At 39.8% G+C, this 25,448-nt stretch overlaps 1 protein-coding gene across 1 annotated transcript in view; it reads right to left on the reverse strand.

The window, feature by feature from the left end:
• acoxl (acyl-CoA oxidase-like) overlaps nt 1-25,448 on the reverse strand; it is a 79,683-nt gene that overhangs the window by 19,518 nt on the left and 34,717 nt on the right. The window contains exons 15-17 of the mRNA XM_079843585.1: nt 23,996-24,107; nt 19,042-19,129; nt 8,239-8,309 (exon numbers count right to left, since the gene is read on the reverse strand). Coding sequence (XP_079699711.1) covers nt 8,239-8,309; nt 19,042-19,129; nt 23,996-24,107 — 271 coding nt within the window. The remainder of the gene's footprint in view (nt 1-8,238; nt 8,310-19,041; nt 19,130-23,995; nt 24,108-25,448) is intronic.

Raw genomic sequence — 25,448 nt, forward strand, 5'->3', positions numbered from 1 at the left:
TGAGCCGAAGTATCACCAAAATTACATATTTTAATGTTTTTTCCTGTGAAAAAAAGATTCATGCCTTTAAAATAGCTTGTAATTCTATACCCTTGCCTCATTTAGTAAACGTGGATTCATGAATATGCAAATTAGCCCCGCCTCCACTCACTCACAGCAGCTCAGAGATCCACTCGTTGATGTGATTGGTTACAATGTAGTTTGTGACGTCAGAAACATCAAACCACGATTTTGAGACTGTCTGTGGTATACTGTTAGCCTGACGTCGTCATACTCAATTCTAGTCAGAATATGAGTCTGATACTGCTCCGTTGGGCTGTGATTATGGGGTGTGTTTCAACCAAATCAGGAAAGACTTCAATTGGATAGACCTACAACCAATCAGAGCAACGGAGCGACGCATAACCTTAGTTGTCAAATGTCAACAAAACTCAACAGTCTGCTGGTTTTTCCATGTCCGCGGGTTGAAGCGACCCCAATTATGTGATATAGAGACCCAGGAATGAGAATTTTAGTCCTGCCAAAATAACACATATTTTACCCAACAAATGCCTTTTTTTTTTTTTTCGGAAAACCACTGGGGGAAACAGGGATAGTTAGGGACACATTCCAGCATACTATTCCTACTATTCCTAAGAGATATGGTAAAAGTAGTATGCTGGTATGTGGTTCCGAATTGAGCATGCGTAAAACTAGCCAATCACGCTTCCAGCACGCCCTTACTATTATTGTGTGCAATATGCATCAGACAGTCCATGAATGCTCTGTAGGCGTGCCGCCGTCTGAGAGCATTCAGAACTAGAACAATGCAAGGTCAAAAAAAAGCAAGTGGAAAAATGCTTTCTGACCCCTGTATGTTATGTTATGTTATTTTCCATATCTTAAGGACCCTAGGCCTCTTGACATGCGAGCAGCTTGAGTGAGTACAGGATGTCATACAGAAGATGAAGGGGATGGAAAAACAGTAGCGGTACAAGCTAATATCTCTTCTCCACAGAGGTGAGGTAGCAACCAAACCACCCAGCTACATCAAAGAGCTGGACAGGAAAAAACAGAGCATGCAAAGCAATCCGTTCTAAAGCATGGACACTAAGAGGAATAAGACAACCTTTGACCTCGTAGCAAACAGCGGTCAGCATGTTCACTAGATGCACCGTATCGTCTTGTTTTTTAATTGACGCTGGATCAAAGCAATAGAAACATACAGTATAGCAAGCGTAGCACCGTATGATCTCTCTCGCTCTCATTTGTGCTCTGCTCTCTTCCTCATATGCAAACCAGAGAATCGATGGCTTATCACAGGACTATTAAGTTTCTTATCAGTCCATGCTGAACAAGGGTTCGACTGAGATGGAAGTCACCTTGTTAGCGTGTCAGCTTTGGGAACTGAAACCATGCACATCACGCACAATCATGAGAACGACTGAATAGTATAATAGTAAAAGCTTAAAGACCCCAAGAAATTACTTGGCAAGTGTAGTTTCCTTTCCTGTTTTGAAATAAAGGAAGTTGGGAACAGTAAATAGCCAATACACGTTACGTTACGTCACAGACATTAACTATGATTTGCCACTTAGTTGTCAGAAACGGTTAAGTCCCCCAGTGGCGATAATCAAGTTTTTATTGTTGTTTGTGTGTCTATGTGGTGTTTTTAATATGCTTTAAGATGAACCATGGGCAAATTCATAAGTCAACACCATTGCTGAGTATTTCCTCTTTGAAACTGCAGTGGACCAAGTCACAAACTCCCTTGTAGCCAATCACGTCAACGAGTGGGTCTCTGAGCTGGTGTGAGTGAGTGGAGGCGGGGCTCATTTGCATATTCATAGAAGCTTGCATACTAAATGAGACAAGGTTGTGGAGTTACACTCAAGCTATTTTAAGGCATGAAGAATTAAGGAAAAAACTTAAATATGATCAAAGATGAGTTTTAAGGTATAAAATGATTGACTACAGGGGGACTTTAAACTAAAAGAATAGTACTTTTATATTTGTGTGAGTGTGTGTGTGTGTGTGTGTGTGTGTGTGTGTGTGTGTGTGTGTGTGTGTGTATATATATTAGTGGTTAACGTGCTGCGTTAACGTGAGACTCTTATCGGGCGATTAAAAAAAATATCACCGTTAATCTATTCTCAAAGTTGGGTTGGGAGCTGGGTCTATACTACGCAAACTATGATGGCTTTCACCTTGATATTTTAACGCGGATGTATATCTAGCCAAATTGCACTGTAGGGGGCGAGATTTTCTACAGTATCGATATCAGCTGCGCTCTCCTCTCCGACCAACAGCGAGTTGACACGCACCCGCCTCATTCAGTCCGGTTAACCCTCTGAACATGGCGAACGGTTGTTCATTTTTCCTCATGACAGCGTGTTAGTATTGGTGTGACCAGTCTGAATTTCGCGCAGGGTTGCACATAACGTTAATTCGACTAATTCCCGCAGATTTCGCACTCATCTGAAGCGCTCACACACATACCGTAATAAAGCCGCCTCTGACATACAAGTGCAAAAATTTGCTCCTTTTCCCAGCTTATTAATGGTCAAATAAAATGGTCAAGAGTTGATTTATCACCCCTTTAAAATATAAGTAAGGAATAATTTACTTTTGTCCATTGAATTATAAAAAAATAATGCACACCAGACACTCAACGCAAAGCAGGTGTGCATTATTTTTTAATAGTTCAATGGACCAAAAGTCAGTTATTCACTTATACTACGGTTACCAAAACTTCAAGATGTTGTATGTTCAGACATTTGTCAGGTTTTTGTCCTTAAAATGCTCTTGTGTGTAGGACTTATTTCTTACACATCTAATCACAAGCCTCCATTGCTAATTCTAAAACGTCATTTATCGCAGGCTTAAGCCATTGGGGCGGCAGTGGTTCATGTAGGTTGTCTACAAACCGGAAGGTTGGTGGTTCAATCCCCGGTTCCACCTGACCCTAGTGTCGAGGTGTCCATGAGCAAGACGGCCATGGGTCTGTTAAAAACGCTATATAAATGCAGTCCATTTACCATTGATATTAGACTAATGCAGTTATTAGAGAGAGAGCGAGATTAAGCGTGTGTGAATTACTTCAGTCTGTGTGTCTGTTCGGTAACCGCGTCTCTACTAATAGCTAAACTGTATGTTTATCTGCTTTAAGAACAGTGGAGTTATAACCTCGCTAGTGAGAAATGTCATGTAGCTTTTAAGTTGCTAAACTATTTTACTGATGAAACCATCAGAGCAGCACCAACAACACGTTTCTTTGAGAGTGTGTGTCCGGGGTACTGTATCCATACTTAATAAAACATAATTTTGTGACAAAAAACATGGAAATAATTTGTGATTTGCTTGGTCAGTGTCGTTGTGGGTTTTGTCTCTTTTGCTGTTGCCGGCTGTAAGGACTTTTGGAAGAACTGAAATCATTTGGCGTAGTGATATGGAACTGTAATGCGGGTCAAGACCTGCCTGGAACTACTTTAGCCGTGCGTTTCCCTGAAAACAATTGCACATCTTAGAACCTTCATCAATCAATCAGATTCAAGCATTCAACAGCCCCGTAGTATAAGTTGAAACAATGCACTGATGGCTTAAACAAAAGAAACAACCTCACAGCAGGTCTGTCTTTAACAGTTATACATTTCCCTATGGAGAAAATGAACAGGTACCTAACTGTTGCACTCTTTAAACATTAAAAACTGAAAACAATTAGTGTGTATCACACAGTATTCCGTAAGTAAATGTTCAAATGAGTTTATCAGCACTCTTTACACAGAAGCAGAGCTGATGCAATCACGAAACATTGGACTGAAATGTCAAACTGAGGTATGTCTCATGACTGTGCGAATCGTAAGCATGCTCTTCAGCGCAACAGAGGTTAGAAGAAACAGGTGGAAGTGAGGTTTTCCTGTTCCTCACTGGCGCGCTTTGTCTCTCGATCACAGGACTAGTGTGACAGCACACCTCATGATCTGCCAGGAACGAGGTCATTATCTGAGATTTATTCATGTTAGCTGCTCTCCAGAGGGCCTGACAGCTGCTGTCAGCAGGTCTCAGATCAGTGCGGTCGGTTCTGCTCCGGCGCTCAGCTGCTAATCTGATACTCATATGACTGTAGCACACATCCTGATACTGCACAGATACTGCACCTTTTTAGCTGTGTCATATCACTGCCAATTAAAGTTAAAGTGCAAGTGTGACTCTGGGTCACGCTGAATGACTGATGCGATCTTTTCGTATAAAGCTGTGCCACAAAAACCTGAGATGAATTGAAAAATTACATTTACTCACCCTCATGTCATTGAAAGCCTATATGACTTTCTTTCTTCTGTAGAACACATACAGAGATCTTAGGCTGAATGTTTACTCTGCTCTTTTTATACAAAGAAAGAGAGATGCAGGGTTTTCTGTGGTGCACTTATAATGTTAGTATGATTTTTACAGCAATAATTGTCATCATTTAGAAATAAAAGGCATTTTTGCTACCCTGATTTTAGCCTGATTTGAACGCTCTGTTTGAAGGGGCATGTCTGCTGTGATTGGCAGCTGTGAGACTTTAGTGGAAACGCCCACTCCTGTGATTGGCAGCTGTGAGACTTTAGTGTAAACGCCCACTGCTGTGATTGGCTGCTGTGAGACTTTAGTGGAAACGCCCACTCCTGTGATTGGCAGCTGTGAGACTTCAGTGTAAACGCCCACTGCTGTGATTGACTGCTGTGAGACTTTAGTGGAAACGCCCAACGCTGTGATTGGCAGCTGTGAGACTTTAGTGGAAACGCCCAACGCTGTGATTGGCAGCTGTGAGACTTTAGTGGAAACGCCCACCGCTGTGATTGGCAGCTGTGAGACTTTAGTGGAAACGCCCACTGCTGTGATTGGCAGCTGTGAGACTTTAGTGGAAACGCCCACTGCTGTGATTGGCTGCTGTGAGACTTTAGTGGAAACGCCCACTGCTGTGATTGGCTGCTGTGAGACTTTAGTGGAAACGCCCACTGCTGTGATTGGCTGCTGTGAGACTTTAGTGGAAACGCCCACTGCTGTGATTGGCAGCTGTGACACTTCAGTTGAAACACCCACTTCTGTGATTGGCTTTGATTTACTGACAATAAATTATTTTGAGACTAAAACATCTGACTGTAGGTAGGTCTACGTGAATCATTACATATCAGAAATCACTGGTCACTGGGGATTTTGGTTAGACACGTACACATAATCCGTACATATCAAAAGATCTGTAACAAAGCAATAGTGACACAGAAAAAACCTTTTTACTCACTTGCACTGTTCCTGTCGGATCCAATATAGAAAACATAGCATCGTTTTTTAATTTCAGCCTCTCTGCAAATCCAGTGCACAGCGACTGCTTTTCCACAACCTGGCACTGCACAACATTTTGCCCTCTGTTTATCGCTCAATCCAGTGTTAGCGTCACGTCTGTTATTTACCAACTACTCTTGTTGTGCTCGAATCAGTTGGTGGGGCAGCTGAACTTTAGGGTTTGAGATGTCACTAACCCGTGAAGAAGCTCATTGTAGTCCTTACCAGCTGTTTAAAAATCGATTTCTGTAAAAGAAAAGATCTCCCTTTGCTTTGAACTTTGAGCGTTGTAACTTTGCAGATGCTGTTTATGCTCAAAAAGCAACATTACACTCTAACTAAAGTTAAAAAAGTGAAATCATAATCAACCACCCCTTTAAAGGACAAAAAAACCCCACTATAAAAGTAGTTCATACAATATATTTCTTTTTCTGAAGCCACATTATGGGTTTAATGGCTATGCCATTGCTAAAGTGCTCTAGGTCAGGGGTGTTCAATTAAAGTTCCAAGAGGTCCGATCTCAATATATTTCCTTCCCAGCGGATTCAATTCCATATTTCATCAGATGAGCCCAATTGGATATAAATATTAAAAGGTAAGATCGGATATTTTATCAAGCTTTTATTATTTTTACATTTAGATATGTATGGCAGAAGGTCGAGACTGATAAAAGATATTGTATGGGGGTTCAGGATTTTTCTTTTGAAGTTTGGACCATTTTTTATATTTTGCTTAAAATATATTTCCTTAAATATGTTTTCTCTGCTTATAACTTGTAGTGAACAGATGACAAACATAGATGCACCACTAGGCCTGTCACGATAACACATTTTGCTGGACGATAAATTGGCCAAGAAATTATTGCAATAAACGATAATATTGTCGTTCTGAGACCATTTTCATCTTAAATAATGATAATGGCATAATAATGCAGGTACACCTTTTCAAAGATCAATAAAAAAAAAATTCTAAAGACTATTTAACACTGAAAACTGAAAACATTTTAAATATCCACAAAAAATGAACAAAACAACCAAAACAAAAAAGCAATGGACTCTCAGTCTGTTAACAAAAAATGAACTTGAATAAATACCAAAAACAATAAATAAAATGGATGAAAACTGCAACGGATGATTGTGTTTTAGGTGCATATTAGGGGTGGCACGGTTCACAAAACCCACGGTTCGTATCACGGTTTTCGGTTCTGTTCGGTTCTTGTTGTTGTTTTTTCTTTTAATCGCTAACACTCCAGAAATTTACTTCAGCATATGATATTTAGCTTAATTATCCACAATTTAGGATGCAGTATTCCAAAAATTGTTATATCATGTAATCATGCACAAACTGAATTTGACTTGACTTTAAGCACATTATTGGGACCATCTCTGAGGAAAGCTAGGGGAGATTGTGATACAGCAAGAGAGAAGACATTGATGACATGCTTTTCATTTATTTGGCAACAAAAGGAGAATATGTAATGCTATCTCTACAGGAACTTATGTTCCATTTTAGCACACAAAGATTGAACTTGAAGCAAACAAAGATTAACCTGAAGAATTAACTTGCATTTATCAAACTGCCAACTTCAGTGTAGCTTAGAGAGAGAGAGGGAGAGAGAGAGAGAGACGAGGAAAACAAACAAGCATGCAAATGGAAATTATCGTGGGCGGAAAAATTATCGAGCTAATTTTTTTTAATTGTGCGATTAATTTATTTATTGACTATCGCGACAAGCCTATGCACCACATGTTCTGTTTCACACTGGCCACAGTGAAAACATTCTGCTGAAGCCTCGCTTGCCAATTTGGTTCTGATCAATCTGCATGTTCAGCATCAGTGATATGGTAAAACTGACAACATTATTAACTGTCTTTTATAATTGCTTTGGAAGCTGAAGCTCGCGATTATGGTAAGGGACGTTACATCTCTGACACACGTTTGAGGTGTTCGGCCAATCACAATGCACTGGGTCAGCTGGCCAATCCAGAGCACACTACGCTTTTCGGAAGGAGGGGCTTTTCGGAAATCGACGCGTTTTAGAAAGACTGAAAAATAATGCTACTAAAGCATATTATATTACACACAATACACAAAATAATGATCTTTGAAAATAGCATCATATTCTGATTAGATCTAATGCTAAAAAGTCTTGTCACAAACCTGGTTTGAATGGCCGGGGTCATATATGTATGGCAGATAAAAATAACCAGGCTATATTTGCTACATTCTTGTTTTCTGAAGCATTTCAGCCACTGTTAAACTAACCACGTCATCTGCAGCTCTTGTAGTGCTTTACATCTTTGGCGGGAGAGAGAAGCAACGTGCACAGAGCGGAAGGGCTTGAATGAAGCATACAATATTAGTGGATATAGTGCCGATGTTTTGACACGCAGCTCACTTTAAACTGCAAAAAAAGTCAAATTTGAGGATGCCCATTTTAGGTCTTTTCTAGGGTGTTTCCATGTGGTTCCTAAGGTGTTGTAGATTATTGCTTACTGGCCCAAGTCAAAAGACTCCTCTTAGAAGTCTGAGGGTTTAAGGGTGGGCTGTTTTGACTGCAAGCAACCACCCAGAACACCAAAGGACTGTGGTGATGAGTTTTGCATGGGAAGCACCACTCAGGTTTTCTTGTAAAATGTAAAAGTGCATTATTATTGTCTCTTTGCACTCATTTAGCCCCCTTCTCAGAACCATGACACAGATGTAAGGGATGCAGTTTGTTCTGCAGCCTGCATTTTCCAAACACGTGGTCAAGAGTGGAATCCTCTAAAATCTCCCTGCAGCGATGAAAAGCGCAGCTTATTGTTTTTTGAGTGGGCACGAGGCTGTTGTTGCTTCTGAGAACTTTCCATTGGAACCCGGCTGATGAGTCAAAAGACAAAAAGAGTGTCATGTGCCGCGGCAGACAGAGCAGAGCGCGCGCTTCACACATACCTTGGTGAGCAAGGCATGGTCCTCTTTGATATGGCACTCTCCAATGGCGAGAGCAAACTGCTCCAGGGTCACTGCAGAAACAAAATAAGATATATTAAAAAACACAATATTGTTAATAAGATGTATTGAATATTTTTTCCCCCTGAGGACTGAGTTATTTGCATCAAAGATCCTGCTTACACCTGTTATAAAGATGCGCTTTGGTCGATCGGATCACAAGTAGACAAGGCAGACACATTCTCGTCTCTTATGTCCACTTTCAACCACTTCTGTCCTGATTTCTTCGAGGGGAGGGTCTATGGGCGAGTAAATCTATGGGCTTTTTCAGATCTTTCAATCTACTGGACAAAATAAATTTACATATGAACGCACCGAAGATGACGCAAAAACATACGGTCTGCTCTGAGAGCCGCAAGACCAGCCGAACTCTGTGAGTGTGTGTTAGAAATCAGGAATGGTGAGAGAACATTGTGCTTGGTATGTTTTTCATCTTCAAACCAAATTTGGGTCTTTCTCCAACAAAGTTTAAATTCCGTCTGGCTAGCACGCTTCCCATAATGTTTACACGTTAGGTAAGTAGGCGGAGAGAAGACTGTCTTTTGTGGCTGTTTGAACACATTCGACCACATGAGCGTTTACACTACGAAAGCAATGCGTTTTCCACTACCTCTGGAAGTGGTTGAAAGCGGACAAGCTCAAAACGTCGTCCACGTAATCCAATCCACCAAAACGCATCTTAATACCAGGTGTAAACAGGGCCAAAAACAGTCAAATGTAGACTGTTTTTCACCTTCTCCCTGACCCTTAAAATGAAATAGGCCTGTGCCTTTAAGAAACACTCCTTTCACATGTGAAATGAGAAGCAGTGCTTTGATGCACCAAAGTCTGCTGCGCCACCGGGCAGATATTTTTTTTTAGATATCTACTTGAAAGAGGAAAGAACAAAACGATATCATTCAAATCATCATAATATTTTAAATTCAGCTAATGTGAAATTGCATTCTAGAATAAACAAACTGTACCGAAAAGGTGATGAAGCTCTTTTAACTAAAAGGTGGGACTTTCAATCCTACAGCCACATTATTGAGAATAAATGCTTATTAATCTCTTTGATCAATTCATCAGCTCTGCTTTTTGCACAGGGGAGGAAGTCTTGAGTTTTGAATGTAACAGTACATTGCCATAGTGCATCAAGCTCTTTTATCTCAAAAGATTAAGTCAAATTTGATTGCTCATGATATGCGCCAATTAACAACGTATTTGCATTCATATTTTCCAGTGTAAAGATGTTCCAGTTGCATCTGTGCTGATTTTATCCCATAGTTTGAATGGACAACAATGCTTGTTGTACAGTGCATGTGACTCTATCAGTTTTTTTTAAGCCCTGCAATGTAAAAAATATTCTGTGATCTGTGGCTGCTACTATGTGTTACAATCATATGTCAGTATTAATATCATAAATGAAAGCCTAGGACTAGAACACTTGTATAAGGTGTGAATAAAAGCCCCTCATCTCAATGTTATCAGCCCCATCTCAGAGAAAATTAGCGCATGATCTCTCTGTGTGTATAAGTGTGTGGGAGGAGGGTGAGAGAATGGAAATTTGCTATCAGGGGAGGAAAATATATCTTGACACACAAACCCATGCACACACACACACAGCATGTGGAAATACTCAGAACATCAGAGGCTCAAAATGCACAACACTTCTCTGTTGCGTACTGAGCGTAAGAGTGAATCAGAAAGTCAAAGGGAAGTTGAACAGTGTCTTTAATGATCAAAGACGTGTGGCGAGTTTATAATCTGCACGGGCACATGAATCACCTGCTTTAAACCTCACAATGTTTTAAAATGCACATGCACTTCACTGTGCTTGTGTTTAGGACACTATAATAATGAAAAGTAGTATTTTGGGACAATATCCAAAGAAAAAAAAAAGGGGGGGGGGGGGGGGGATTTCTTTCTTAATGAGCTTTAAATTAGAAATAATTTTCCAGGACAAATATTTTAAAAATACTTTAAAACTAGGACTAGGACTGTATGATTAAAATGTGTTTATGTGTTATCATGTATTCATATAATGCATTTGAATTATTATTGTAATTCATTTAATAATAATAATTTTGACATTTTATTATAAAAATATTGTTTTAATTATTTTATAAATACATTTTGGCAACTTAAATTTTTCTAAATTTTAACTGGAAAATAAGACAAAAATACTCATAAAGAAAAAATGGCAATGCTGTGTATTAATGTATTTAAAAATGTCCTTTAAGTTAAAGGTAAAACCCGTCTGGCAGTTCCTGGGCAAGTTTTCAAAATATTTTTGATGCTATGAACAAATTTACATTGGCCAATAAGCACAAGTCACACTTAAAATGTCTGAATATCAAAGCAAAGTGTCATCAATTTTCTCGGAACTAACTTCTCATTTCTAAGCCATTTCTGCAATAACTGTTCACCAGCTGGTCTTTTTGGGTGTGTTCACACTAGTCATGATTGGTTCGATTAAAGTGAATTCTGGTGAGATTGCTTCTGTTGGTGCGGTTCATTTGAATAAGTGTGATCGCTGCCATCTGAACCCTGGTGCGCACCAAACAAGCTGATGAGAGCGCTGAAAAGATGGGTCTCGGTCCACTTCCAAACCAACTCTGGTGTGATTCGTGAACGCAATGATATACACTCACCTAAAGGATTATTGTAGGACCACATAGACTGTGGGGGCCATTTTAGTACAGTGAACTCATTGTCATGTTCAAGAAACCAATTTGAAATGATTCGAGCTTTGTGACATGGTGCATTATCCTGCTGGAAGTAGCCATCAGAGGATGGGGACATGGTGGTCATAAAGGGATGAACATGGTCAGAAACAATGCTCAGGCAGGCCGTGGCATTTAAACGATGCCCAATTGGCACTAAGGGGCCTAAAGTGTGCCAAGAAAACATCCCCCACACCATTACACCACCACCACCAGCCTGCACAGTGGTAACAAGGCATGATGTTCTCATTCTGTTTACGCCAAATTCTGACTCTACCATCTGAATGTCTCAACAGAAAATCAGACCAGGCAACATTTTTCCAGTCTTCAACTGTCCAATTATGGTGAGCTTGTGCAAATTGTAGCCTCTTTTTCCTATTTGTAGTGTAGATGAGTGGTACCCGGTGGGGTCTTCTGCTGTTGTAGCCCATCCGCCTCAAGGTTGTGCGTGTTGTGGCTTCACAAAAGCTTTGCTGCATACCTCGGTTGTAACGAGTGGTTATTTCAGTCAAAGTTGCTCTTCTATCAGCTTGAATCAGTCGGCCCATTCTCCTCTGACCTCTAGCATCAACAAGGCATTTTCGCCCACAGGACTGCCGCATACTGGATGTTTTTCCATTTTCACACCATTCTTTGTAAACTCTAGAAATGGTTGTGCGTGAAAATCCCAGTAACTGAGCAGATTGTGAAATACTCAAACCGGCCCGTCTGGCACCAACAAACATGCCACGCTCAAATTTGCTTAAATCACCTTTCTTTCCCATTCTGACATTCAGTTTGGAGATCAGGAGATTGTCTGGACCAGGACCACACCCACACATGGTTCAACTCTTAGTGAATACTGGAGAGCAAGTCGAATTCCCAGAGGTCTGAGAATCCTCCCACGATTGGTGGGGGAGATCCTGAGTTCTGCAAGAAATGGTGCGAAATCATGAATAAAGCATCCCTGGATCTCACTCTTCTTGTTATTAAATTCGCACAGAAGGAACTCACAAAGGTGAGCGCAGATATTGAAGAAACCAAAGCTTCCATCGTGGCATCCCACAGCGAAGTTACTTTCAACAGACAAGCAGAATTGCTGAATACCTCCTTAGCAGAATTTAAACAAGACCTACAACATTTCGCAGAGACACATTGGACTACAAATGTAATAGAGCTATCCTTGGCTTAACCGTAACCGCACATTTACCAGACCCTCACGTAAGGTCAGGTTTAAAGATGAGATTCCATTCACTTCTGCATCAAGTGGAGACAGTGATGGGGATTTTTTTATCCGATCACACAAACCACACAGAAAATCGTCAAAGAAGTCAATACCAACTTCGCAGAAGACCACGCGACGGGGGAAACGTGGGGGTAAGAGGAAATGCTCAACAACCAGTTCGGAAGAGATGAACCCGCCTAAAGACAATCTGATCTTCAATCTTACAGACCAAGAATTGCTTCCACAAGAAGTAAGTCTGCTTAATAAGGGCTTAAGTTTTGTTCCATATAAAGCCACAGACCCTTTTGTCACAAAGATTGAACTTTTCAAGTTTTTCCGGACATTAAGACTAAAATGCTTTTATAAAATCAAAAAAATCAAAAAAATGCATTTGGGTGTAATGTCCGAGCTAAATTCAAACCTACTAGTACCTTCTGTCCATCTGTATCCAATTCCTCTATTGATATATATTGTAGGCTAGTGGAAAGGGATGTGACTAATTTATTTGATCAGTCATTGTCATCTCAGAACAAAAAGTCCAATTTGACACTGAAAAAGAGGCTCTTGATAAACTGTGTAGAAACAAAGACATTGTAATCAAACCTACAGATAAAGGAGGTGGATTGGTGATCCTTCCTCGAGCTCTCTATATTCAGGAGGCTCTTCGTCAATTAGAAAATACCAGCTATTATCAAGTCTTACCATCAGATGCAACGCCCAAGTTTCAGAGGGAGATTGAGATGTTTCTCCAGAAAGCACATGCTCATCTATTGATCTCTGATAGAGAGATGCAATACCTGTTCAATCGTTCTCCAAGTAGGCCAGTGTTTTACATCCTACCCAAAGTGTTGGGACTGTGGATTAAAGGAGGACTCAAAGTGCAGTGAACAAGGAAGCGGTTTATTCGGGGAATAAACAACGTGAACAGTCAAACAAAGTGAAGAGGTGACAGTCTACGGAACTGTTTGGTGGCTCCCGCTGTATCTGTGCACACTACAGCAGACACACCGAGAGAAAGGGGGACCGGTTGACCCAGCAGAAGACGAGGCCGAGCCCAGCAAGGGAATATGGCTTGCTGAAAACTCCTCGTCTACGGGTCCTGGGTACAAAACCAAACAGGTAAGACACCGAGCAGAAATGCAGTGCAGACGGGTAACATTCACGCAACATGAAGTGATCAACTGACAACAAGAGGTAGACACAGCTGGGCATATAAAGAGTAAAGGGAACGAGCGACAGGTGTGGGAGATCAGCCCGAATATCAAACTGATAATCCAATCACAAGCTGCAGAAAAATGACAGGACAGGACAAACAACAGGAAGAGCTGGTGTCACACCCTGAACCTGTGACACAAAGTACATAAAAGCTTGATCAATCCACCAGGACGGCCTATACTAGCCGGAAACAATAGTTTGACATAACCACTCTCAAATTTTGTTGATTTTATTCTGAGACCGTTAGTCACATCTCTCCCTAGCTATCTGAGAGATACAACAGATTTCCTCCAATGTCTATCAACTATTCAAAATGTTGAGCAGGATGTTGTACTGGCAACTATGGATGTGACTTCTCTATATACCATTATTCCACATCATGAAGGCCTACTGGCCCTTAAACACTTTCTCGATTTACGTGTGGAAGACGATGCCCTTCCATCCGAATTCATCATTGAAATGGTTCTCACTAAGAATTATTTTTAATTTGAAAACCAGTATTATTTACAGATTGAGGGTACTGCCATGGGGGCCACCATGGCACCGGACTATGCTAATTTATATCTAGGCTTTTTGGAGGATAGGTATGTCTTCAACAACAATCCGTTTTCTGACAATATCATTTTGTTTAAGAGATACATTGATGATTGTTTTGTGATTTACAAGGGTTCTGCTAGTGATTTTGAAGCATTTGTTTTATATATGAACTGTCTAAGACCTTCGATTAAGTTTACGCATGATGTTGGTATTACAAATGTCCATTTCTTGGATACTTGTATATCAATTGTTGACAAACTAATTGTTTCCTCTCTATATAGAAAGGATACAGGTAAGAACAGTCTCCTTCATGCCACCAGTGCTCATCCAACTCCTTTAAAACGTGGGTTACCTTAATAGTCAATTTTTAAGACTTCATCGTATCTGCTCTAATAAGGAAGATTTTGATGTTAAAGCTCATGATCTATATACAGATTTTAAATCCCGTGGATATCCCAATAAGTGGCTTGATAGTGCACTTGACAAGGTATGCAGTTCACAAGAACGTGAAGAAAGTAGCTCGATTGCAACTAAAAGCAAAAAAAGTTATTCACGCGTCTTCAAATCCACATTTAGTCCATTGAGTAATGATATCAGGAGTGTGATTAAGAGTCACTGGCACATCATTCAAAGTGACCCTCAGTTATCAAACGTATTTAATGATCCACCACTTTTTGTTTCTCCCAGGAGTTTGAGTCTGAGGGATAAACTCTTCTCCGACTACCCTAGTTGATGTCCAGGGCAACTTTCCATGTCACAGGTGTACCTCTTGCACAAAATACATCAAATGTCAATCCTTTGTACATCCTCGTACACAAAAAACATACAAGATCAAACAATTGATAACTTGTAAGAGTACATATGTGATTTACATTATCATTTGTCCATGCTCTCTGTTATATGTTGGTAAAACCACACGTGCTTTACGCACTAGAATGATTGAACATACAAGTGCAATTCGTAGACAGGATGATACATCTCCCATCTATTGTCACTTCAATCTTGCTAAACATTCTTTGTCTGACATGAAGTTCCTGGGCATCGAGAGGATTTTACCTCATAGAAGAGGCGGAGATAGAGACAAGAAATTGTTACAAAGGGAGGCATTTTGGATTTTTGAACTTAAATCTTTATTTCCTGATAGCATGAATGAAGAACTTGAACTTTCGTGTTTCTTGTAACTCTGTGCAACAATTACTACAGTTTTCACTGCTTTGATTGTATATTTAATGTAGTTTGTGTCATGTTCATTGCTTTTCATACTCTCCTTTTGATACTCAATTGAGATAATTGCTTGTTATTGGTGTTAATTGATGATTGTGCTAATTGGATTAAGCTGATGGCTCTGAAGTGTTTGTTTGTCTAGAAAGAGGGTGACTGTTTGTTACATTTTGAGCACTGAGGATAGCAATCTGCTGAAACGTCTGCTCGTGCTCCTCTGTTTTTAACTCACCTGCACTTTGCACTTTATTGCACCATGCAAATGAAAAAATATTTTTATTTTTATTTTTCTAGACTTCTGTCCTTTTATTGGATTCAGTGTGCGGCCAGCCATTTTTTCTGCTTTGCTCAAGTTCATCTTTTTAGGCTCTACGCACCTGAAGAAAAAGAGTATTTTTTCAACTGAGAGCGCAACAACTTCCTTCAACCAGGACCACACCCCTAAATGCATTGAAGCAACTGCCATGTGATTGGTTGATTAGACAATTGCATCGATGAGAAATTGAACAGGTGTTCCTAATAATCCTTTAGGTGAGTGTATGAATGATATATGAACGCAACACGGACCAAAGACATGTAAACGAACCAAAAACAGGAAGATGCGACCATAAAAAGGATTGGTTGGTTTTTATTGTGTATATTTCGTGACAGAACTGGTCGAACATCCAATACAATGCTGTGTTCTGGGCCAAATGCGCTCGTTGTGTGTGTAGCTACATATGATGGTATTTTGACCAGCTGAAAACTCATGAAGAGCTTATACAATGTGTAAAGCAGTCAAAACAGCGGCAGGAATCCCTCCGTCACACACACAAACCAAGATATCCTGTGAGGAGATGCGGGTCTGACACCTGTCTGACTGAACTCTGATGGGCAACAACTATTGTATTAAAACAGTTATTGCTTTGCATTACCTGGCTTGATTTATGCTGCTGCTGCTGCTGTTGTCACTGTTATTTAGCTGTCTCATGTTTCAGAGTTCATATTTTTACTGAATTACAATTTTTGATCATTACCATGTTTGAGATTTGTCTCATGTTTCAGAGTTCATATTTTTACTGAATTACAATTTTTGATAATTACCATGTTTGAGATTTATGTTGATATGAGACATGTTGAGCTATATGCTCTTGTCATTGCAACTTTTACTTATTTGCCCAGGTGAAATTGTGGGTTAAGTGTAAACTGTGTGCCTCTAGTTTTAAGTGGCAAATGGTGTTTATGTCGTGTAGCTAACTTTAAAAAATCAAAAACCTGATTGTAGCACCTTGCATTGCTAAACGTTGTTTAGTTGCCTTGACAATAAGTTTTAAGTTCAAAAGACTACCTGCTACTCATTTCAGGACAACGGTTTTTAAGTTGACTAACTGGAGCTTATTATTTGAGTTAACTTCAAAAATTGAGTGCAATTGGTCAAGTCGGCTCAACTTGTTTTTTTTAGTTGTCTTGACAAGAAGTTTTAAGTTCAAAAGATTACTTTGTACTCATTAGATGAACAAAAGTATTTAAGTTGATTTTAACTGGAGTGGACTCGTTGAGTTAACTTAAAATAATAAGGCAACTTATCGCATTCAACTTTAAGTTAGCGCAACAATTTTTATACAGTGTATGATGAGAAACGCAGGTGTGCTTGAGCATTTTGTCCTTTTTAAGGTCGCATCTTGTGACATCGTGTCCTGTTATTGGTTCGTTTACATGACTTTGATCTGTGTTGCGTTCATATTTCAGCCAAACCGCACTAGAGTTGGTTTGGAAACGGAGCGAGACCCATGTTTTCAGAGGTCTCTGTCCTCTTGTTTATTGTGCACCAGGGTTCAGATGGCAGCGTTCACACTTATTCAAATTAACCGCACTTAAGGCCAATTTATACTTCTGCGTCGAGTGTATGCCGTAGCTACGCCGTAGGCTGTGTGATGCGCACTTACCCTACGACGTACCCTGACGCGCACCTCTCCAAATATATAACAACGCGTCAATACTACGCGGACCACAAACGCTGTGATTGGTCTGCCAGAACCCCTCTCTCAGGTCAATAAATAAATAAATCTACAATAGGAGTGTGTGTGTCCACACATCACAATGGGTGCATTTCGTTTTGTGATTTCAACAGAACGAATAAAGTCTCCGCAACAGCAATCGATTGAAGCGCTGGTCTGTGCACGCTGGTCTGATTTTACAAACACATTCCAGCGCCAGATCGCCTATTATTTAACTCTACTAATCAACTAGAGATTGATTTGTATGAGATACAACAACTCAAGCCGCAAGAAAAGTCGCTCTCTGCCGCCATCACTGCTGCTGATACTTCGGGTGCGTCTCAATCAGCTCCCTAGTTCAGTAGTCAGGGCACTGATCAGGGAGTCAGCCCATTGACTTATATCCTGATCAGTGCCCTGACTACTGAACTAGGGAGCTGATTGAGACGCATGCAATGACAATGTAAGCCGCTTCTTCTTTGGCTTTTGCCTTTATACTGTGGGATACCACCGGGCATCGTGGACACTGCCTCCTAGCGGTCTGCATGTGTAATTGCACATTGACGCGGACAACAACGCAGAAGTATAAATGAAAACCAACGCGTAACTTGCGGCATAGAGGATACGGCGTAGGTCAGACGCAGAAGTATAAATCAGCCTTTAGTCTCACGTAGCCAGACCTTAAGAAGAACGGCAGAAGGTCTGGACTCAATCGCAGCTTCCTTTGGTCAAGGAGTCAAGGACCGCCCAAGAGGACGTTTAACTGATATGTAACACAACCAAGTCAAGTCAAGTCAACTTTTTTTATTTAGCGCTTTTAACAATGCAGAAAAAAAAAATTCAAAGCAGCTTTACAGTGTTAAACAGCAAAATAATGCAACAGAATTTTATTCAGCCGTATAGCCATTCTGGAAAAAACAGTGCATCAGTTAATTTCAATTATCATACAGTGACAGTGTGGGCTTTAGATCAGTAATTAGATCAGTAATTTAGTTTATATGGTTAATTTAGTTTAATAATTAGATTTAGTTGGATATTTAGTTGAAAAATTTAGTGTCCCCAACTGAGCACGCCAAGCTAGAGGCAACAGTGGCAAGGAAACCAAAACCCCATCACCAATCACAGTTCGCTTTGTTCCACGTCCGGTTTAGGGTGCGTGAAAATGTAAAATCGATGTCCCTACAACAACAGACCGGCGTGCATCTATAAATTATTAATTCAAGAATGTTGTGCAAGTTTCCTGCAACAATGGAGCCGCGAACTTCACATACTTTTGAAAACCCAGCGTTTAGTCGATCCTGGTAAGCATGGTCATGGTCACAGTCGTAAACACAACGGCGTTGTTCTTTCACGAGGGATTTTGGCGTCACATCATTTGTTTCCAGGCGGACCGTTTAAGAACGGCACACGCGCGTCTCGCGGACATCCTGTAGAATTCAACCAATCAGATGACGACTTTGAAACTCCTGAAGTGTTTCCAGATAAGTGTGGCATATGCGTCAGATGTTCAGCCAACAGTCCGTGGACCTGATGCCTGAGGCAGAGACTAAACCGCACTAACAGAGCAATCATAGCAGGGTTCGTTTTAATCCAACCAAGTGTGAACACGCCCTAATGTTTAGCTTAAAAAAGTGTGCCTGTGCTGTTTTTGTTTATTTTTATAAATTACACTGAAAATGACACAATGCAATGACAATCAGACATTTATTTTTAAGTGTGGCTTCGTCTAAATACTATATCACTGTACACATGACATCTCTGCATCCGTCAAAGTTTTCTATGAGAATGTGCATGTGCAAAAAAAAGTACATTTGTAGACATACATTCAAGCAACCATGGGTAACAGATAAACTATAAATAATATAAGTAAACTTCCCCTTTCTCTCACCTTTGTGTATGTGTGCCATTGCCAAAGTGGTCACGTGATGCAAACAAGAGTTCCAGGCCATAAAAAACTCATCTTTGTTTTTCTCTATCTGTTCAAGGGAATAAATACAAAACAGAGTAAATATATAGATCACTCATTTAGATTTCATGTTCAATTAAATGCTCTCTAGAATATGTAGCAAATCATGGCTGTGATATAGCAACTGTGTATTGGCCTCCTAAAAAAGGGAAACTGCACACTCTCATATCTATAGGTAAATCATCACCACTGTCATCCCCTATGTGTTTTGACATGACAGCTTTCACAATTAAACATTTTTCATGCACACCACGCCTTGTTTCGGACTAAACTGCCCATGCGAAAGCACCCTTAAAGGGTCATGAAACCCTAAAACACATGTTTTGAGATGTTAACAGTAGGGTTGGGTACCGAAACCCGGTGCCATGTAACTGGACTGAATCAGAATGCAGATTTCAGTTCCTCATTTCGGTGCCACTTAAATTCAACCGTGCTTTTGCGCTTTGTCTATTCAGTGTTTTCAACAACATCATGTTTATTTTAGGGTTCAGACATTTAAATGCACATACGTACTAGCAAAACATACACATGGAAGTATATGGAAGCAGCAAAAACAATCCTTTCAGACAGTTATAATTTGACTACGTGTCTTATTTATATCAGATACACATTATATAGTTAATTTATACCAAGCACAATGTTCTCTCACCATTCCTGATTTCTAACACACACTCACAGAGTTCGGCTGACTGACTCTGTGACAGTAACTGCTATAAATCTCGTCTCCCGCTCTGCCTTAAATTAAGACAGAGAGGAAAGGCAGACTTACTTGCCTTCCAGTCCACTTGCTAGACTGTAATAGCCTTTCTCTGATGCTCACCGCTTTCAGCAGGAGGTCTTTGTGCACATACTTTTTCCACACTGAAGCCAAGAAAGCTAGATAAACAAGGAAAAAACCTCAAACCATTCATGAAGCATTTTTGCTTTGTGTCAGGGTGCATTATCCTGCTAAGAGAGCCACAACCAGGAAATATGTTTTTGAAAAGTTTTGTGAGTTTTGTGAAAAGTCTCAAGAAATGGGCGTGTAAAGCTGTGGAAAAGGGGGAGTGAGGGGGGAAGAGGGGAGACAACAACCAATATAACACAGACCTGCAACATACTTATTATACAGACACATGATTATTAAAATATGACCATGGAGGAGAAAAAAACACAAAAAAAGAGTTGAGGGCACCTTGATGCATTTTAAAAATCTAACCCTATATGACAACAAACTCCCAAGAATGAGGGAGAAACACAGAAGAACATTTAAAAGGTCTAATAATATTTCTCAGTCTATTATTCTTCTTTGCCCAGAATGAACTCTTTTAACCCAATATCTGCGCTGTATTATGCATGAGATCGCATTACAGCGGAGAATTCAAACGTCACGAAACGTCGCGTTCCTTCACCTCTGCCTGTTCAGCATTGTGACACATGTGCCGTAAGTGTTTCCTCAGCACAGTAGCACAAAAGTGTTGTTTCATTTTGAAGTCAGAGCTGGAGTTTGACTACCAACACATGGAACATATGACTATAACAATATTTAATATGTAAGAACATGCGGAGCATGCTTGAGAGCGGTTTCTGAGCAGAACGACATGATGCGTTTAGCAACGCTCGCAACGCGGATCATCCCTTATGAAAATGAACCATGTTTTACAACAAATAAAACCATAAAAAACATGGTTATTGTAGTTAAACCATGGTAAGCACAAATTAACAATGGTTTTGCTACACTAACCATAGTTTAACCATGGTATTTGCAGAGCTGGGTGGATTACTAACAAATTGTAACCAGTTACTGATTCAAAATTACATTGTAATGTAATCCATTACATTGCATATTTAAAATAATGTAATTGGACTACTTTTGGATTACTATGGAATGATATTCTGGACGATATTTAAAAGGAATTGCACATTTGTGCACGCATATGTTATGACATAATGGAAACACAAATGCGTGATTTTCAAATTTTCTTTTCCGTGTATGTAACATGTCTGCCAAATTTCTAATGGAAACGCAAAGTCTGTATGCAAATGCATTTCCCATGTCATGAGTTCTGACCCTGCCATTTTGGAAAAGCAATAGAAAAACACCCATTTGCTATTTCACTTCCTCCGCGACCTGCCACAACCCTCACAAAATTCAAATGGAATCGCAATCCTCTTTGCACTTGCATTTCCGATGCCTAACACAGTCAACTGTCAATCAGTCTTGAGGGTGGGGTTTATTGATATAGTCGGAAAGTATGCCACTATGTCAAGACATTGGAAATGCAATTGTATATTAAATTATTGTATTGCTAATGGTAAGAATACGACGTGTTGCCTCTTAAATCATTCATCCTTATTTTTGTAATTTTGTCTGTTTTTTACAATCTAATAAAAGTTCATCAGAAAACTGCAACCGTTTCTGAAAATTGCGTGTATTGATCTAAATAGTCTTTATAACGAAGTACAAAAAAACATGACACTTGTTAATAAAGTTATGTTTTAAAATGAAAGGTAAAATAAACCACGTTACGTTTGTGTGTGAATGAATAAAATGAATGCCATTGGTTTGATTGATCTGAATATGTTCTCGGCCATGTCAAACCGCGACTGGCTTGACTGCATGCTCAAGGCATATTGTTGTTAAAGGGTAACTTCAGCGATTTAGCATTAAGCTTTGTATCAGTAGAAACCCGGTAGTATATTCAAATTATGGTACTTTCCCCCCTCATATCCCCCTGAGACGAGAGAATTATGCATTTTATTTCTGGAAAAAATCCTCCGATGACGCAAATATCGTCATTTTGCGTCATCTGAGGATTTTTTGGCCAGAGGCTAGAGACTACAGCCAGCAGTAGGAGCTAGTTCCACAAGTTATCAACCCGCCCATAGGGGAGAGATCTCACTCACAGAATGTAATGCGCACGGCCGCTCGGCTCGGATCGGGCATTAATAACGGAGCGGTGCGGAGCAAAGCAAGTGTTTCAACTTTTCAATGAATTCCTATGAAAGTTAAGCTTCCATACGCATGATCTGAAAACACGCCAGACTGGACACGCGCTGAGAATGACTGTCGCGCTTACCTCAGCTCTGCTCAGCTCTTCGCTCTCGTGATGAATGAAATCTGACTCCTGCTGCGTTTGAGACGTGACTTTCGTTCGGCTCACTCACACGTTATTGAAAAGACACGTTCAGTTTTTAATTGTAGTGTTTATTCTCTAACTGAACGAAATGATTGTATTATTATGAAGATCAAAACGTAGGGCAGCGAAGCAAGTGCATTCTGGGAGTTGTTGTCTTTCATCCATGAGACAAATATACATTGTCTTCCTTTTCTCAGTCTAGAAATTAAAAAAAATTCACATTTCTACTACATAAATGACCCAATTTAAATACACATTCATCTTCCCAGCGCTGAAGTACCCCTTTAAATGACCGAACATTTTACTGTACCAATCTTTTTGATGGATCCTAAAATTTTGCATACAGGACAAATGAGCTGCCCTGTGTCCAAACCCATGGGCTTCATCACATAAAGGCAGTTCCATGCTGTCCAACTTCGCCGTGATCTGATTAATTTCCTAATTTAGTAATCAGAATCTCATTACTCTCTGCATTTTACAAATATTTGGGATGCAAAAGATATGATATAGTTTGCGATATATGTGAAATGATGTATGGAAACGACTCAAGGGCAGATACAACAATTTATGCGACAATGCGGTTTTTTTTAGGGATAACGTCATTACGCACACCATTTTATCGGTAAACGGCCAATTCACTCTTCGCCGCAAGTTTGATTGACAGGCGATCTGACCAATCACATCGCCGAATCTGCCGTTTTGTCCAACAAAGCAGTCAGGAGAGTTAGTAGATTAACGTTGGTGGACTTGAACTTGGAAAAACGGTGTGTACTGTTCATGCTTATCAATGAACTACAAGGAAGAGATAATCGGTTCACAAGCAGCTTTAACTGAGACGCTCCAGCGATCACGACACATTAAAGAGCCACAAAACGCTATTTACTGTTTAAATTTCTTGAAAAAAAAATTAAATTTCAAAGTTGAGACTTTGTTTCATATCAAAAGTAACTTGCTCTGTCCTGTCTGCCGGCGTGTTGTCAGTGTCCTCTTTGCTCCACGATGTATTTTCTCTGCGTGAGAACGTGTGTGTGTGGTGTGAGAGCGCCATGGCTTGTCGGACATAGCAACAGTAACTAAAGGGGGCGGGTCTTTGCGAACGGTCAATTGGATGGAAACAGGCTGGAGACAGCAATTTTCGCAATCTTTTTTTTTTTTTACGCATATTCACTTTGTCGATAACAAAACAGTAGATGGAAACTGGGCTAATAATGTAGACCGAAAATTAAAAGAACAATGGACAAAAAGTAACTATCCCTTAATTCTTTCTGTGTTAAACTGACGTGTGTCGTTTGTTCAGAGACTGTAGCGCTTGTAAATGTAATGAAAATATTATTAGACCTTTTAAATGTTCTTCCACCTTTCTCCGTCATTCTTGAGAGTTTGTTGTCATATAGGGTTAGATTTTTAAAATGCATCAAGGTGCCCTCAACTCTGTTTTTTTCTCTCCATGGTCATATTTTAATATTCATGTGTCTGTATAATGAGGGTGTTGCAGGTCTGTGTTATATTGGTTGTTGTCTCCCCTTTTCCCACCATCTACTCCCACTTCTCCACAGCTTTACACGCCCATGACAGCTCTGAGGTGTGAACGGCCAGGCTAAAACACAGGGGTTTCATGACACTTTAAATATCTTTCTACTGGCACTTAAAATATTGTTACTTTATAGCCAATAAATATTCAATGAATGCATTTCACAGCCACTCACAACCGCTCTGCCTTAAAATAAGCAGCGGTAAAACACACAGAGGAAACTGACCTTTGTGTAAAGTCGACTTGCTAGACTGCGCTGTAACACCCTTTCCCTGTAGCTCACCGCTTTCAGCAGGAACATTAGGTCTCCTACTTTGTCCACACTGAAGCCAAGAAAGCTAGATAAACAAGGAAATAGCCAAAAGAAATACAGATTAACTCAGTCAAACAAAGAGATACTGTATAAAATCACCGAACCACTATCAGAATCGCCTCTAGACAAATAAATGCTGATTTTATTCAGCCTACGACGGACGACTGAAAATCTCGGCTTGGGTTAATATATTATGAATAGCAGGCCAGAAAACCATTTTACACCTATCAAATTTTCCTCTTAGGCAAAATTGCTAAATTGGTGACCTAATTGTGAGTGTAAACACAACCGAGGGTGGACAGGTTCCCTAGGGCTGAAGCGTCTGTGTGTGGCTTTTCTGGAGAAGCTGAGCTTACACACTGAGGCCAACAGACGAACGCCTAATGATGGGCATTAAAGTGTAACTTTGTGGATTTTCAACCTGCTTTGTATCGTGATAGTGTCTGTAGTATAAGTACATGAACAAGGTTTACTCGTTCTCTGTTACCTGGACCGACACATTCATGTTTATTTGTCAGCAACAGACTTTTGACAGATCCAGGCCTTTTGTGAAAACAGCAGATTATACTTCTTTCTTTCTATCTATCTATGTTTCTATCTATGTATCTATCTATGTATCTATGTATCTATCTATCTATCTATCTATCTATCTATCTATCTATCTGTCTGTCTGTCTGTCTGTCTGTGTGTATATCCATCCATCCATCCTGTCTGTCTACGATTTATCTATCTGTCTGTATATCCATCCATCCATCCATCCTGTCTGTCTACGATTTATCCATCTGTCTACAATTTATCCGTCTGTCTGTCTGTCTGTATATCCATCCATCCTTCATTTTGTCTATCTATCTATCTATCTGTCTGTCTGTCTGTCTGTCCGTCCGTCCGTCCGTCCGTCTGTCCGTATATCCATCCATCCATAATTTTATCTATCTATCTATCTATCTATCTATCTATCTATCTATCTATCTATCTATCTATCTATCTATCTATCTATCTATCTATCTATCTATCTATCTATCTATCTATCTATCTATCTATCTATCTATCTATCTATCTATCTATCTATCTATCTATCTATCTATCTATCTATCTATCAGGGCTGAACGATTTTGGAAAAAAATCTAATTGCGATTTTTTTTTTTTAACCAATATTGCGATTGCGATTTAATATGCGATTATTTTTTAAACTCTTTATCTTCTGTATTATTCAACAATACATTATTTTATAGTAATGGTGGAAATCTTTAATTGGTACCTCACAATCCGATCCCGATTCTGGGAGTCACGATCCGATTCCAAAACAATTCTTGAACTTTTTAATTTTTAAGTTTTTAATAAATTAATAAGATTAATATTAATAATT

This window comes from Gobio gobio, assembly GCF_949357685.1.
Source record: "Gobio gobio genome assembly, chromosome: 18".
Lineage (NCBI taxonomy): Eukaryota > Metazoa > Chordata > Actinopteri > Cypriniformes > Gobionidae > Gobio > Gobio gobio.